The sequence below is a fragment of the Thunnus thynnus genome, chromosome 2 (genome assembly GCF_963924715.1).
Source record: "Thunnus thynnus chromosome 2, fThuThy2.1, whole genome shotgun sequence".
Taxonomy (NCBI): domain Eukaryota; kingdom Metazoa; phylum Chordata; class Actinopteri; order Scombriformes; family Scombridae; genus Thunnus; species Thunnus thynnus.
Window position 1 is genome coordinate 32,772,213 of NC_089518.1, and position 14,897 is coordinate 32,787,109.

The 14,897-nt window shown below is 44.9% G+C and overlaps 1 protein-coding gene across 2 annotated transcripts in view; it reads left to right on the top strand.

The window, feature by feature from the left end:
* The window catches only part of znrf3 (zinc and ring finger 3), a 71,360-nt gene that overhangs the window by 23,945 nt on the left and 32,518 nt on the right, over positions 1 to 14,897 (top strand). For both annotated transcript variants that reach the window (XM_067570635.1, XM_067570628.1), the window contains exon 2: positions 14,497 to 14,619. In XM_067570635.1, coding sequence (XP_067426736.1) covers positions 14,497 to 14,619 — 123 coding nt within the window. The remainder of the gene's footprint in view (positions 1 to 14,496; positions 14,620 to 14,897) is intronic.

Consider the following 14,897-nt stretch of genomic DNA (forward strand, 5'->3'; position numbering starts at 1 on the left):
CTCAAAGATGTTCAATAAACAATGATAAATAACAGAATAATCCTCACATTTGAGAAGCTGGAACAGATTTTATTGCTTGATGAAGGACTTAAACGATTGATTGTTTATCAGAATCGCTCTTGATTCATTTACTATTGATCCAATAATTGACTAATTGTTTCAGAACTAGTGTTTATCTGTAGTAGAGCCTGATGACATTGGATTTTTGATTTGGCTGATACTGACATTGATGGTTGAGAGTTTTATAAAAATCTGATAAGAGTATATTGACTGATATTCGATTTTTAACATGAACACAACAAAAATTTTGATAAGGATCCATTATATTTAATTTTTGAAGTATTGTAACCAGCATATGTATGGGAGATGTCTGAGTGAGAGCTGTTTTAGTTAAAAAATACATTTGTCAGTGTTCTTTAATGGACAAACTATTTCATTCTTTTCTTCACCTCAAACATAGTTCAGGCATTTCTTATTTCTTATTGGCCATTATATATATCAGTACAAATATCGACTGAAAGTACTGGCTATGCAGATTTATCAGTTTGGCTCTAAAAACTTGCAAGCACATATGTATTTGCATTGTGTCGGTGTGAAAAGCATGTATATTACCTCTTATCCTTAAAGCTACAACAATTAGAAGACTGGAGACTATTGGCGGTTTGGAGAACATCCAAATAGCTTCCGGTGCTCCTGTTCTTGCCATTCAAGGTCTTCCCTGAAGGAATATAAGTAGGAAGTTGCATGATGGCTCCCCTCACTCCATCCTGTCCCCCTAGTCCACCCCAATCCATGTTTCTTGCATTATTCCTGGAAATGGCCCTGGCTTTGTTTATTCACATTCTCATTTCCTCTGGAATATCATTAGCTCCTTGGAGGGCCTTGAGCTCCTCGATCAAGCTTTCCTCCTGTTTCCCCCCTCCAGGTTGTCATGAAAGGTGATCGTACAGCCATTCAGACACAAGAGAGCAAGTGAAAGAAAAAGAGGGGTGGCAAGGAAAAAAAAAAAAAAAGACACAAGCGAGCCAAGAAAAGACCTGGGAATGTGTCAGGGGCTGATTCTACGTGTGCCAGTTTTCACAAGAGAAAATCAATCTCGCAAACCCCCCTCACCCTTATTACTCCATGTTTTCTTTAAAGGTCGGTACATTTGAAACTAACTCATGAGGTTAATTGCTGGTGACACTAAACGCATTCCACATGTGGTTTAATGGAGCCCCCGAGTGCAGCGTGACCCTAGCCATCCGACCCGGAAGTGATGTAGGTGAGCACTTCCTCTGGTGTAGTCGGAGCCCCAGTAAGTGTTTCCTAAAGAAAACAAGTCAGAGGCGTCTGAAACCTGAAACCAGTGCTAATGCTGGCTGCCTCTCCACCTTGCCCTCCCTCCCTCCTTCCCTCCCTCCCTCCCTAAACACTGTGGCCAGGGGGAAAGCAGAGGTAAAGAGGAAGGTGGGGGGGGGGGGAGTAGCTCTTACCATATGAAACTCACCGTCTGTGCACACATTCGTTTTAAGTGTGTGAACATGTGCATGTACTGTAAGTCCTGTTCACATTCCTCTCACTCTCACTGGCAGGGAGCTACAATCCTCAGCAAACACACTGTGTGCAGCGTTGGCCAGTGCTCTGGTTAGCTGAGCCTTGTGTAACCAAGCCCTGACAGACATCGGCATGCATGGCCAAAATGGCTTGTTTGTGTAGTTGTTGTGTGGAAGGTCATTCACTACATTAAGTGTGTGTGTGTGTGTGTGTGTGTGTGTGTGTGTGGACAAAATGAACCTGACCTTTGCAGAAATCCCTGTCTGTCTCTTCTCTGAGGAGCGGCTGGATTACAACACTCATCTCCTGCTGTAACACACAATACTCACACACATGAATTTATATATATATATATATATATCTGTGTGAGAGTCCACAGTCGCTTTCATATTGCGGCTTTGATATGCCTGGGTTACTGTGCATATTTAGCATGTGGCTTTGGTCATCTACTGTTTGCCATTCCCTTAATCTATTACTCAAAGCATCAAGGTTTAGGTGGTGCAGCTTTTGATAATGGGCCAGCTGCTTGCCTCGGACGTGTTTGATCTCCGCAGGCCACCTCTGCCACCGCTCCCACATACCGCAAATCCAAATACTGAAAATTTCAAATGAAGACCGGCCACACTGAAATCAGTTTTTTTGTTGTGGGTGAAAAGTCACCGTGATGAGAGGGAAAAAAAAGCTGGAAATGATGGACTTAGTGGAATCATGATGATGTGTTCATAACACCTGTTGTTCGTGTTAATGATACTTTTTTCGAATCGTGATTTAAAAACAAACAAAAAGTAAGGTTTTACATGTGTAGACTCACTGTGGTGTCATACAAACCGCTGGAACTGTTCAAATCATTGCATTCAACATCAACATTGTTATTGCAATGATTCTGAGGGTTGCTCAATAATATTTTTTTTTATGTTCAAGCAAAAATGCAAAAGATGTGCTGCTTTTCTTTGTCTTATGTTATAGTGAACTGAATATCTTGGGGCTGTGGTGAGTTGGTCAGATGTAACAAAACATGTGAAGAAGTCACCTAGCGCAATTTTCTGACTAAACTATTAATCAGATGAAATCAGATGTTTTATGTTTTCTTGATGAGAAAGTGTAAATCAATGAATGAAGCTGCTGAAGTGTCTGTCTGAATGAAACAGTTTGAGTGTTCATGCTTCATTTATAAAAACAGACTGAATTAGAGAGGAGAGTCTGAGGGAAAACACAACATGGGAACATACTGTATCCTCCTCTTCTTCTTCTCACCATTGGCCCAAACATTGGGGGACTGGGCAAGGTTGCCGCCATGTTGTCCACCACAAAGGGCAGGGTGAGAGAGAGGGAGGGGGGGGGGGGGGTAGGAGGAGGAAGGGCAATATGGGCCTATACTCTAATCCCATTCCAGCGGGCCGAGCAGCAGCAGCAGCAGCTTGCGCCGCATTCCACAACTCCGGGGGCTTTAAGGGCGGGGAGGGAGGGTGAGCAGCATTCCTCCATGGCCGGGGCCATCAAAGACGCCGCGTAACTTCAAAGGCCAGTCAGAGCCTAGGTGTTGATGACTGCAATCCTCCCCTCGGTCCACTTTTAGCTCAACCCCTCAGCCTTCTCTCACACACACACACACACACGCACACATACAGAGTGGACTGACTGCGCCAGGTATGCGCAGCCTCCCTCCTCCTCCTCCTCCTCCTCCACCCCCCCCACCCCACCCCGGGCTCACCAGCCGTTCTGCAGCAGCATTAATCATAGCTCATTAAGTAGTGACATTGACTTTTGTTTTATGGCGAGGGTTGCAGAGGAGCGGGCCGGAGCGGGGGATGCCAGTGATATTTGGGGCAGTGCTGGCAGCGAGCGGAATCTCTAACCGCATCAAAGCTGAATGTGGTTTGGAAACTTAACCTGCAGAAAGTTAAAGCCGTTTGACTAATGGGGTAGTGCTGAAATGATTAGTTGATAAAACAATTAGTCGACGGACAGAAAAAGAACAACAGTTTTGCTAATCGATCATGCATTTCGAATCATTTATCAGGCCAACGTGCCAAAGGTGCTGTGTTCAGTTTCTGAAATGTGGAGATTTGCTGTATTTTTCTGTTTTGCATCATTGTAAATTTGATATGTTTTGGATTTTGGACTGTTGCTCGGACAAAACAAACCAATCATGACATCACCTGGAGCAGTCATAACCTGTGATGAGCATCATTCACTATCATTTTATAGTCTAAAGGATGAATTAGTTGATCAAGAACTTGAAATGTTGGGTAGAAAAACATGTGTACTTGCTAGTTCTACTCTGCAGTTGTGTGCTGTGTAGAACAGTTTATTAATGAGCCCCATTTCCCATTGCTTGTTTGCATTGTTAGTCATGCTAATTAATTCTCTGTGGCACCTTGATGCTGACAAATAATTTATGCGCGTGTTCACCTACTTTTTGTAATTGTCCTCATAAGGGCAGCGGCCTCACGCGCATGGAGACAATATGTTGGCTCGCTGTTGTTACTTTATCTTCGCGCATAGATTCTGTGATCCCTTCAGGGAAGAGGGGTGCAGTTGTTTCCACTAACCCCCTCCACCCCCCCACTTCTCTTTCCAAAATGGTGGCATCCAGCCCAATGTTGACCCCTGTACTTTGTCGGCCCGTCCTTTGTTCGTGTCACTCTGGGTTTTAAAGACTGAAGAGCTGAAAGTGACACCAGGGAGACTTTTTTTTTTTTTTTTAAGTGTGCGTACACACACACACACACACACACACATTCACACACACACACGCCATTGACGGTTTCGGGATGCACTCGCATAGAGTTAATAGAGTCACAAGCTCGGCGTCCTGCTCAGTGTTAAAGCTGTCAACCCCGGAGCCTTGTGCTACATATCAGGACATTTACATGATATTAGGTGTCCTCTGCCAGCGTCCCCTGCTCGCACTGAAACCATGACACTTGTTTGCTTTGCCCGTTGCTATGAAGATGGCGCGGAGGTGATTTTCAGAGGAGGTTAAGGAGGGGACAGCGACCGGTGGGGGTGGGGGGGGGCTTGGTTTTGGGTGGGGGTGGGGGGTGAGGGGGGTATGAACAGATGATGGCTGCACTGTGGCTCACATCACCGAGCTAGCTTGCTTCGCACGCCCTTGACATAAGAAGGAAAAAAAAAAAACACAGTGCCAAGAGTAAAGCTGACTCTCATAAACTTTTGTCTTCAGTCCCCAACATTTTTTTTTTCTTTTTCACACTCCTCCTTTTCTTTGATTTAGACCGCCAAAATAAAAGATGGATGCCAGGCTAGCTGGGCTAATTGTTCCTTCAGTCCCAACGGGGAAGACAAAAGAGAGGAAGTCTTCATTATTTGAGAGGAGAAGCAGAGGGATCCCTTTACGCTGATAATGTTACAGGAGGAGGAGTGTCGGGGCCCCACCTGTAGGGCCCTCCCAGCTGCTCCGCTGTAACTGGATCCTGTTCCCTCTCTCTCCTCAAGGCTACCAGCCCCCTTTGAAGTTATTTCTAGTGCTGGGAAAGAGGGGCAGAGAGCGACCGAGAGGGGCAAAAGACTGACCGAGAGAGAGAGAGTGAGAGGGGAGGTGTGTGTATGTGTGTGTGTGTGTGTATGTATGTCGTGTGTATGTAAGTTTGTGAGTCTATTTGTGTGTGCTATACATAGAAGGCTGCAATTCAAAACTCCTGCTCCTTTCTTGTGCTCCTTTCTCCCCCCCCCCACCCCCCCACTCCTCCCGTGTGCTGTCCGACATTGAACCTCTGCGCGAGGATAAGAAAACTCAGAAGATGTGTTGTTTTGATTGGAGATTATCTGACATGTTGTGATAGTAACTGAATGAATAAACCCTTGAAGACATGTTATTGACTAGGAAAATACATCCCATGTCTCTACTGACATTGTTTTTAGTTTAGAAAATTGATAGAACAACTTAGAGAACGTCCCCCGGACAGAAAGTTCAGGGGACGTTTTCTTTCTCACAGATTTCTATATATAGAAATAAAAGAAATATTTATTCTATTTCTTTCCTCTAAACAAGTTTAATTCCATAAACAAGATTATTATATATACAATATTTGCGTAATAATTTGGCCCGAAGTCACTTTAAAACCTTTTCGGGCTCGTTTTTGTCAACAAACGGACAAAAGAAAAGCCATACTTGTCATGTCTTGAGTCTGGTGGTAACCCTGACCTGCGCAGCCAAGGACACACGCTGTTAATCCTCCTGGCAAGGTTTATAGGAGTGTCTGTTAAACACACACATCCCGACGGGCACCAGAAGCTTAACCTCACAGAGCCTGAACTAAAATGACTTTGCTCTAGAGAGAGAGAGAGAGAGAGAGTCTCCCCGTTCCTTCTCTGCTTCAGTGGTTTTATTTTGGGTCATCATTCTGGATTAAAGGCCTTTTTGATTTCCTTCCTCTTGTCCTTCAGGCATGATGCCTTTAGCTCTTCAGGGTTCAGACGACTTGTCTTCCAGCGGGGAAGGTGAGATAATGAAACAGAGGAGACGGGGAGGGATGAAAGCTAGATGGAAGAGGAGGCATTCCACATGAACAGATGGCCACAAGACTTTGGGAAAATTTGACCTTTTGACTTATGACTGTCAATCAATAGCGACTCGCCTCTTACGTCTTGCAAAATATGTACTTATATCATAACGGCAAACACGCAGTTATGAATGAAAATCACAGCTCGCGGAGGAGGTTTGTGTGATCGTTCTCTTGTTTTTGCGCTTCTTTAAATCTGATGAGTTTCTTTCAGCAGGCGTGTCGTTACTGGGGGCGAGTTAGCAGATTTGTAGATGAGATATCGCCGCATGTATGTGGCAGCTGGTGAGGCTATCTCCTAGATTGTGCAACCGAGCGTTCATTAGCATGTGTGTGTCTGCGTGACGGTACTTTTTCTCACATATTTTAAATTAGGAAGCCACTTTTTTGAGCTCATTCAAGCTCCCAGCAAACAGCCTCACCTTCTTCTTTTTCTATATATTTACTAGAGGTATTATTTATGTTTATTACTAATGGAAGGCGTTTGTGCAATTTGCAGAAGAAGGAAGGTTGGGGGGGGGTTAAGCGCCAGCAGGAAAGTAATTGGTTAAAGCATGCTCCCATGTCTGCCCTGCTGGGCACGGGGGGGGGGGGGTGAAGTTGACTGCGTCCTGACCGCACCGCAGTTTGCTGTCAGGGAGGGTGGCTGGTGGAGGAGCTGGTGCTAACATGGTGTTGACATTTTGCTAGTTTGTGTGTTTTGGCCAACAGTTTTATTCAGCTTGTTTGCTGGATGTTGCATAATGGAGCGTCGTTATGTGCTGGTTTGCATAAAATGTTATTTTACACCGCAGGGGTATTGTGATATTGCGTATGATTAAAGGATAGGTTCACAGTTTTTCCAAGTCTGGCTTAAACTAATAGTCAGCTGCCTAGGTGATCATTCATCCTGCTAACATTAAAAGATCCCTTTCAAAAGTGATGGGGGGGGGACAAAATCCACGGTTGTCATTTTGTACAGAAATGTACTTAAAAGTTTTTCTAATGCTAATTTGATGCTTCAGCAGTCAAAGTTAGTGAAATCAAGTGGGCATCATTGTAACCAAAACTGCAGATTAGACACTAGAAAGACAGTAACTTTGAAATATATCCACTTGATTTGATCAATTTGGACAGTTGAGGCTTCATATTAGCTTCAGATAAACTTTTAAATACATTTTTGCACTCAAGCAGGACTGTGGATTTTGTCCCCCATCACTTACATTGAAAGGACATGAGGAGTGAACCTCCTGATGGTCAGTATGAACAGAGGAGATGATGAAGAAAAACCTGTTTCAATGTTCATTCTCACACCTGAATATAGTTTTAAGACAGACATGAAATGTTGTGAAGCTATATCGGCTTGTGTTTTTATTGTTATAGTGCATCATGAGGCGAGCGCTGATGATAATTGCTGAGGTGGTTTTGTAAACAAACGTGCATCACCCCTGAAGGTGATTGTTTTCCTTAAAAGATGAAGAAATTAGTGATCGATCCATTGTTCAAAGTCGTTTATCAAGCATAAATGTTGAACATTAACTGGCTCCAGCCTTTTCAAATGTGAGAATTTGCAGTTCTTTGTTGTTTTATTTATATATATATGTGTGTGTGTGTGTGTGTGTGTGTATTTATGACACTTGTTAAGACAATAGAAGCAGTGTGAAGATGTCACCTCGGGCTCTTTGAACTTGATGAACTTGAACGTGACGGACATTTCTTACTACTTTTTTGACAATTTTACAGACTAAACTATAGATTAACTGATAAAAGACGACGGCAGATGAATCATACATGAAACAGTTAATGTTTGCATCTGTTCAGAGCTGTTGTGTCATTTGTGTCAGCTGAGAGCTGCAAAACATTCAGTTGCTCATGAATATGTTGGACTTTTATTGAACGTGACTGTGATATTATTTGTCATACTGTATTCGCAAGAGTTAATTTGGCTTGATTTAAAGACTAGAGATTAAAGAGTAACCACACACCCAAATTCTGCTAGCTCCCTCCCTCCCAGCATATTTAAAATATGTAGCAGGGCAATAACTGTTAGGGGTGGGGGGGGTGTGGCCTTGTGACTACGTAGTGTGTGTGACGCTGGAGGTATTTCATGACGTAGATAAGCCCCAAACAATCAACTCTATGTCAGCATTGGCTTTGCAAGGTTCAGGGCTGATTTAAAAACAAAACAAAAGGTGTTGAGCCATTTTCAAGCCAGGAAATGCTAATTTTTATAAACTTATCATGTCAATATCAACACCAGCGCTGATGTGTTTCATCACAGTACAGTCATATAATTTTAGTTTACATGTTTAAGTGTGCAGTACCTCTTTAAGTTGAGACTGCTAGATGGTGTGAGTGTCTGCAGAGGTACTATGTGGCTCAGGATGGTGCAATGGGTGTATTGTGTGTGTGTGTGCCTGTGTGTGTGCTTGTTAGTGTCTAGTCATGAACATCCTGTTGCACACCACTCCATCCTGGCCTGAAAAAAGCTCTTGCTGTCATCTTTCAGCTCCGAGAGTGGTGCCTCGGTCATGAGACTCCGAAAGACACCACAGAACTCAGAGGAGACTCGGTTCGCGGGCTGTGATCAGACATACCCCCCTCGGACCAAACCCATGCCCACATCCCTCAACACAACCGCCCGCCGCCTCAGTTGGCAAAGGCTCCTGTGTTATTCCAGGAAGTTGACAATGCTCCCCCCCACCCACCCCCACACCCCACCCATAGAGAGGGAGGTCGAAGCATAGTGCTGGGGAGGGGAAACTGTCGGTGGGGAGGGGTGTCGGAGGAGGTCGGAGGGGTCGGGCTGAATTAAAGGCCCGGGAGGTGGTGGGCGGGATGCTTCATCGCTGGGGGTGAATGAGTTCACGGAGAACGGACGGTCAGTGCAGTGAGAGATGCCACTGAGTTACCCCCTCGGTCACCCATGATGCGTTTCAGGCTACAGACTGGCCTCTACACACGCCTGCGCTCAAACAGTGAGACACGTAAACACATGCGCGACGCCGGGGAAGCAGGTGGGTGTGAGGACTGGCGCCGTGCCCGGGTTTTTCTTCCTCTAGGTTTTTGTGTGCGTGTGAAATAGGTGCCAGCTCTTCTTCCAGAATTTCTAAAAAGAAATCCATGAACAACAGATCTCGTCCAGTTAATCATTTAGCCGGCCTCACAAAGAACATCTTGTAAAAATTTGTCCTTGGCTTGGCACACGCTTCAGACAACAAGGCAGCTTTGATTGTTACGACAGGAAACTCATCCTCAGCGTGACCTGAATGCCATGGCGAGAAGTGTTGGAACGGGGTTCTGGGTAAAATATTGATGCCTGAGATTTTCTAAAAACAGATTTTTTTTGAGAGTTGATGATTCAAGGACGTACATGCCCGGCGTCTATATCTGCATCCTGTATAGATCACTTTTAGCTCAGGGATGATTCTCCTTTTCCAATCCGCCTACTTGCCTTTGATGTTGTGAGCTCCTGGTGTGTTATAGCGAAGGATGCCTTGTTGTAATGCACAGCACATTAAGCGCCATGTTTCAGCAAGTGCATAACTTTAAATAGACATGCAATTCAGCAACTCCTTTTTAGAATTTTTTTTAGATTTTTTGCACCCTACAAGCATCATTTTTTTTCTGAAGTTCACAAGGTTTTACTAGCTGCTGGTGCTAAATGCAAGAGAGGAGAGAAATCTTTTTGAAATTTCTGCTTTGTCACAAAGAAAGCTTTTTTTTTTTTTTTTTTTTTTATAGCCCTGGGGGATGTTTCATTTGCAAATACAGACATTTGGAGTGGTTATGAGGATTTCAAAGGGATTTTTTCAAAAGTCCAGTAAAGCGGGAAAACAAATTTGCTGATTATTAATTTTTTTTTTTGAAGTGGAAGTGCAAGTGAGGATAGAATTTGTTCACACACACATACACAGCTGTGCAGAGGAAAAAAAGCTCTTTCATGCAAGGACGACATAGCATGATGAGGGCAAGGGAGGGTGACTTGTTTTGGAGGTGTGGGAGGGATGAGGGGTTATGGTGGTGGGGGGGGGGCTGTAACCGGGGGCCACCAATAATTTAGAGGGAGAGAGGAAAAGGGGGTGCGGCAGGAGGAGGAGGAGGAGGGGGCCAGAAGTGGTCGTTGTATGATCAAAGGCTCGGCGAATTGTGTCACAGACAGACGGAGAAGAATGGCGTTGGATGGTGTGACTTGCATTTTGATGTCCTTTGAGAGCCGTGGGGGGGGGGGGTGGTGGGAGCTTTTTAGAAGTAGGGCCCTGTTTTGATCCCATTACCAACTCTCAGGTCACTTATTGGTGGAGAAGAGGACCATAAAAGACCAGAGTGAGACCAGAGAGATGGAAGAAGGTTTTGTGATTTATGTTTTTTTTTCTTGCAGCTGAACCAGATGAGATATTAGTGCTTCCAGCATGTGAAAACAGGCAACTATGTAAAGAAATTTGGCAAATATATGAAATACAAACATCCCTAGATAATAATAGAGGAAGTGGAAGCTTTTATAAATATGACAACCAGCTTTTAAATTAAGATCAAGACCACAAAACCTCATATTATAATCAATGTCATTGTACTAAAAAGACACTATCACAGCGTCGTGCGCTGAGATGTATTGGCTTAAAAAAAGCATCACCATGTGAGCAAGAACTTTCTCTACAGGTGGTTTTTGCAGAAAGGGTTGGGAGGGAGGGGGGGTTGGCAGGGGGTGTGGCCAGCTTGTGAGTGACAGGTGGAGTTCAAATCCCCGCCAGGATTTCATTGAGAGTGTGGCCTGTGTAATGGGATATTCATGTGAAAGGCTGCCTCCCCTCCACCACCCCCACCCCCTCCCCCCCCCCCCCCCCAGGGGCAGGAAAGGCAGGGCAGAACAAGAGCCGCCCCCTTGTGGTACTTTGGGGGCGCCGGATGCCCTTCACCCAAAACACTGGGTATAGAGGAGCGGAGCTAAGTGGAGCAACCGGGTGTTTCCAGTGGGCTGAGCTTGTGTGATTTGGGGGCCTAGCGGGGAAAGCTAGCAGTTGGAACAAGAGAGGCGACAGTCTCTGTCATATTGTCTGTGTGTGTGTGTGTGTGTGTGTGTGTGTGTGTGTGCGTGCGCGAAGGCATGTTTGCATATGTGCTCGTTACTCTTTTGTGTGCGCGGCCGGTAGCTGTGACCCACTTCACTAAATCGCCTCGTCTCTCATCCAAACCGAGCTCCTTTTCCTTTTGCTCCCCATCCCCACATCCATCAACGCCTACGTCAAGATCTGACAAAAAAGAAAAAAAAAAAAAAAAATCCCTGCGGTGGAGATAATGGTGCAATGGCCAGCCTCTAAAATAACAACATGGTCCACAACAACAACACTGCCCCATTTGGAGTGCAACAGCCCCCGCACAATGGCCCAGTGTTCAGGACCCAGGGGCACAGGCGGGGCTCCCCACTGCCATCTTGTTAGACAAGCAGGAGAGAAAGGTCATAATCACACAGCAAGCAGCGCTCCACTTCCTGGTCCTCCTTTAGATTGACTGAGACAGAGAGACAGATTAGGCCTCTCTTTAGATCCCCTCCTACACTGACTCGCTCTGCTTCCTCCCCAACAACATCCTCATAAGATACTGTATGTTACATCAAATTCAAAACGTTACCTTAGTTGACTGGGATGTGTACGGTATGTGCAGGAGAATTTGTCAGCTTGTAGAATGATATTAAGTGGGAACGGCATGTCGGGATATGCAGCTTGAATGGAAACCTGACGAGGTTACGCTCTTTTATATTTTTCTTTCCCTTCAATTTTGGCGTCCTCCAAAGGCTGAGAGGGAGAACACACTCTGAAATTATCATACCAAATGTGTATGTAATGTATACCTGTGCAGTCTCCCTGCTCCTGCCAGCCCCCTAGGCTAATATCTACCTTCCAAACAGTCATCCAGGGCTCAGTAGCTCTCTGCACACAAATGCTCAATAGAGGAAAAGTATGGTGTTTTAATTAGTTGCAAAACCGGCGCACATAAAAAGCAGGTACGTGCACGTGATGCGAGCATGCAGAGCAGTATCCGGGAGCAGGAAAAGCATCCTTGCGAGAGAGCGTTTCTGCTCCGTGTGCACAAATGCGGTCCCGTGAGTACAGGGCTACCCTCCCATTCTGTTTTGTGCACTCGCATCAGGTGAACACGCCTGGTTTTTGTGTGTGTGGGTTTGGAAACAGATTAAACGCTGTAGAAAAGCAGCTTTCAGAAAATGCATAGTGAATCTATGAAATCCGGGCGGACAAGACGACTGCATCCTGTGGATTTGTGAAAAAAAGGTATTTTGAGACAGAGTAGCCTTCCCTCATGATGACCTCCTCTTTGGTTTTCTGAACTCTGTTGTGAGAATGAGCCGTTTTGATTCGAAGGAGGAGGATTGTGATTGTACATTGGAGCCTAATCTTTTGTCATACTAACATTTGTCTGTCTGTGTGTGTGTGTGTGTGTGTGTGTGTGTGAGAGTGTGTGGGAGGCCTGAGGAGGAGGATTCAAGGATGAATGATCTTTTCAGAATCCGTTTCAAGAGAAAGTGTATGTGTCTTCGGTTTCAAATGTTCCTCCAGCGTGGTTACCTTAAAGGCTTGTGATTTCTCCAAATCGACATCTGCTGTTCCAGCCTGCCTCGCTCTTCACAGTCAGAGCCGATAGTGTGAAGATTTCAGTCAGCTTTCGTCCCTGAGGCAGAAACGCTACGCTGCGGAGCTCTAGAGCGGCACACGTTGTCCACATTCCTTCCCTATGACTCTTCCATAGTCCGCCTGATTTGCATTTGACCCCCTTACTCTTAGCTAAGTCCTCCCCAAAAACCCCTTCAGGTCAGGGGCTTGACCCCTCGCCCTTGTGGCACTGAAGTGACTAGGCGCCAGCTGAATATCTCTTCAATTGGCCTGCTGCACGACTAACCTGCTCCCAACGTGATAAAGTGGGGTTCAAAGGTCAGGGGTCACCAGAGGGAGAAGGGTATCTTGGGTCATCATCAGCAGTGGCCCCAGGGCCAGAGTGGCCAAGGGCTCGGCGCCACAATGCTGGCTGATTGGGTTGCTGTGGTCATTGGGTTAATAGGATAAGTGGCCTGCAGGTCAGTTTGGCCCAGTTCTAATGCTAATACAGAAACTTGTCTTTGCTCCGTTGCCAGGACGGGGAATGGATCCAGGATTTTGGGCCACCACTTGGTTACAGTTTTAATCCAAGCTTGTTTCATCAGAGCTTTAAAGTATATTATTCCATTCAAAGTGACTGGCTGACAGCTGTTCTCCTCCGCCTTTTGCTTTTGGTTCGTGTGTTTGTGCGCTGTGATTGTTAGGGTTATCTGCTAACTTCCCTCACGATACAGACACCTCTTGGGAGTGCATACTAGCACATCCGCAAGATTGACGGTCAGATAACCAGCCTCTAGCCGTCTCTTGATGTCAAAACGTGTGATACAGATTCAGGTTTTTTGAAAAAAAAATTCTCATTCTGTTACAAGTTGTCTGACACTTGGCGAGTCTTCTAGCCTTCTTCATCATCTTCCCACAGTCAAGATAATTCAAGTAAAGTAACGGAAGCGCTTTGAGATAAATACTTTAAGATAAATGCTTTTGTTAGTTTGCAATTAAGGAGGCTGCCAACTTCTTTTCTTTTGGGCCCAGGGAGTGAGTCAGTGTTTGTGATGTCTGCCATCCTTTAGCTTTAATCTTCTCTAAAGACATCGTCTAGGAGCTGGCTCTGCAGAGCTTTTTTGGCAGAGAGAACTGGGCCAATTTAGTGGCCTTGAGTGTAATGAGAGGACAACTTAAAATAGTCTGATAGACACTGAGCACACTGCATGGGAAACATCAGCATCCATTTTCATAATTTTAGTGAGAGAAGATGAAAAGACTCCGGTCGTTGTGCACATATGCACAGTAGAAACTGCAGAAACGTTGATCATTTGCAGCAGTAAGAGTAGAAGCACCTTTAAATAGAAATACAACCGCTGTTCTTCGAGGGGTCAGGTAGAATACCGTACTCCGTGTTTAGATCTTTCATGATTTCGCCGCACACGGTGAACACTTCAGAGACACGTAATGCTCTTAAGCTCTTATGTTTCATAATGGAAAATAGGTGACAAGTGGATTATAAATTGTTGCACTCATTCAAACAACGGGGTATCCAGGAGAGATTAGTCCAGTTCTCAGCCGCCTGGAGCAAATCTATAAACCATTGATGCCGGGACCCTCAAACTTTGACACGTCGTGTGGGGCAGCGTTTCATGTTGTCATGAAACTCTGCACATGCTCGTTTTTAGGAACTGGAGATACAACTTGCCATGTGTGCATGTGACTTATTATCCTTTTTCTCGTTGTATCGGCAATGTTATACTGAAGGGTTCATGACAAGGCTACCCATCATCGCCTTTGAAGTTACCTGTAACTCTGTTGTTTTGATGCGAATACTAATTCCTCTTTCTATCTGTTCTTTCCAGATGCATCCTTTGGGATTATGTAACAATAACGATGAGGAGGACCTATATGAGTACGGCTGGGTCGGAGTGGTGAAACTGGAGCAACCAGAGCTGGACCCCAGTTGTCTCACCGTACTGGGAAAGGTAAATATACCAGTGATGTTAATGAGTGTGGTGTGTGTGTGTGTGTGTGTGAGGCAGAAAGAACACTAATGTAGCAACACAGCTCTGAAAACATCGTCTTTGTTATAAATATATTGTAGTTGGACTCCAGTTATTTTTGACACCTTATTGTGATTAATTGCCTCAGTTGAAAAACATATTTGTGGCATTAATACTGGACTTCAGATGACTAGATTACTGCTTCATTCGCTGCATATTTGTTATACGGCCATATTCAGGGTAAAAATACTCAAGACTTC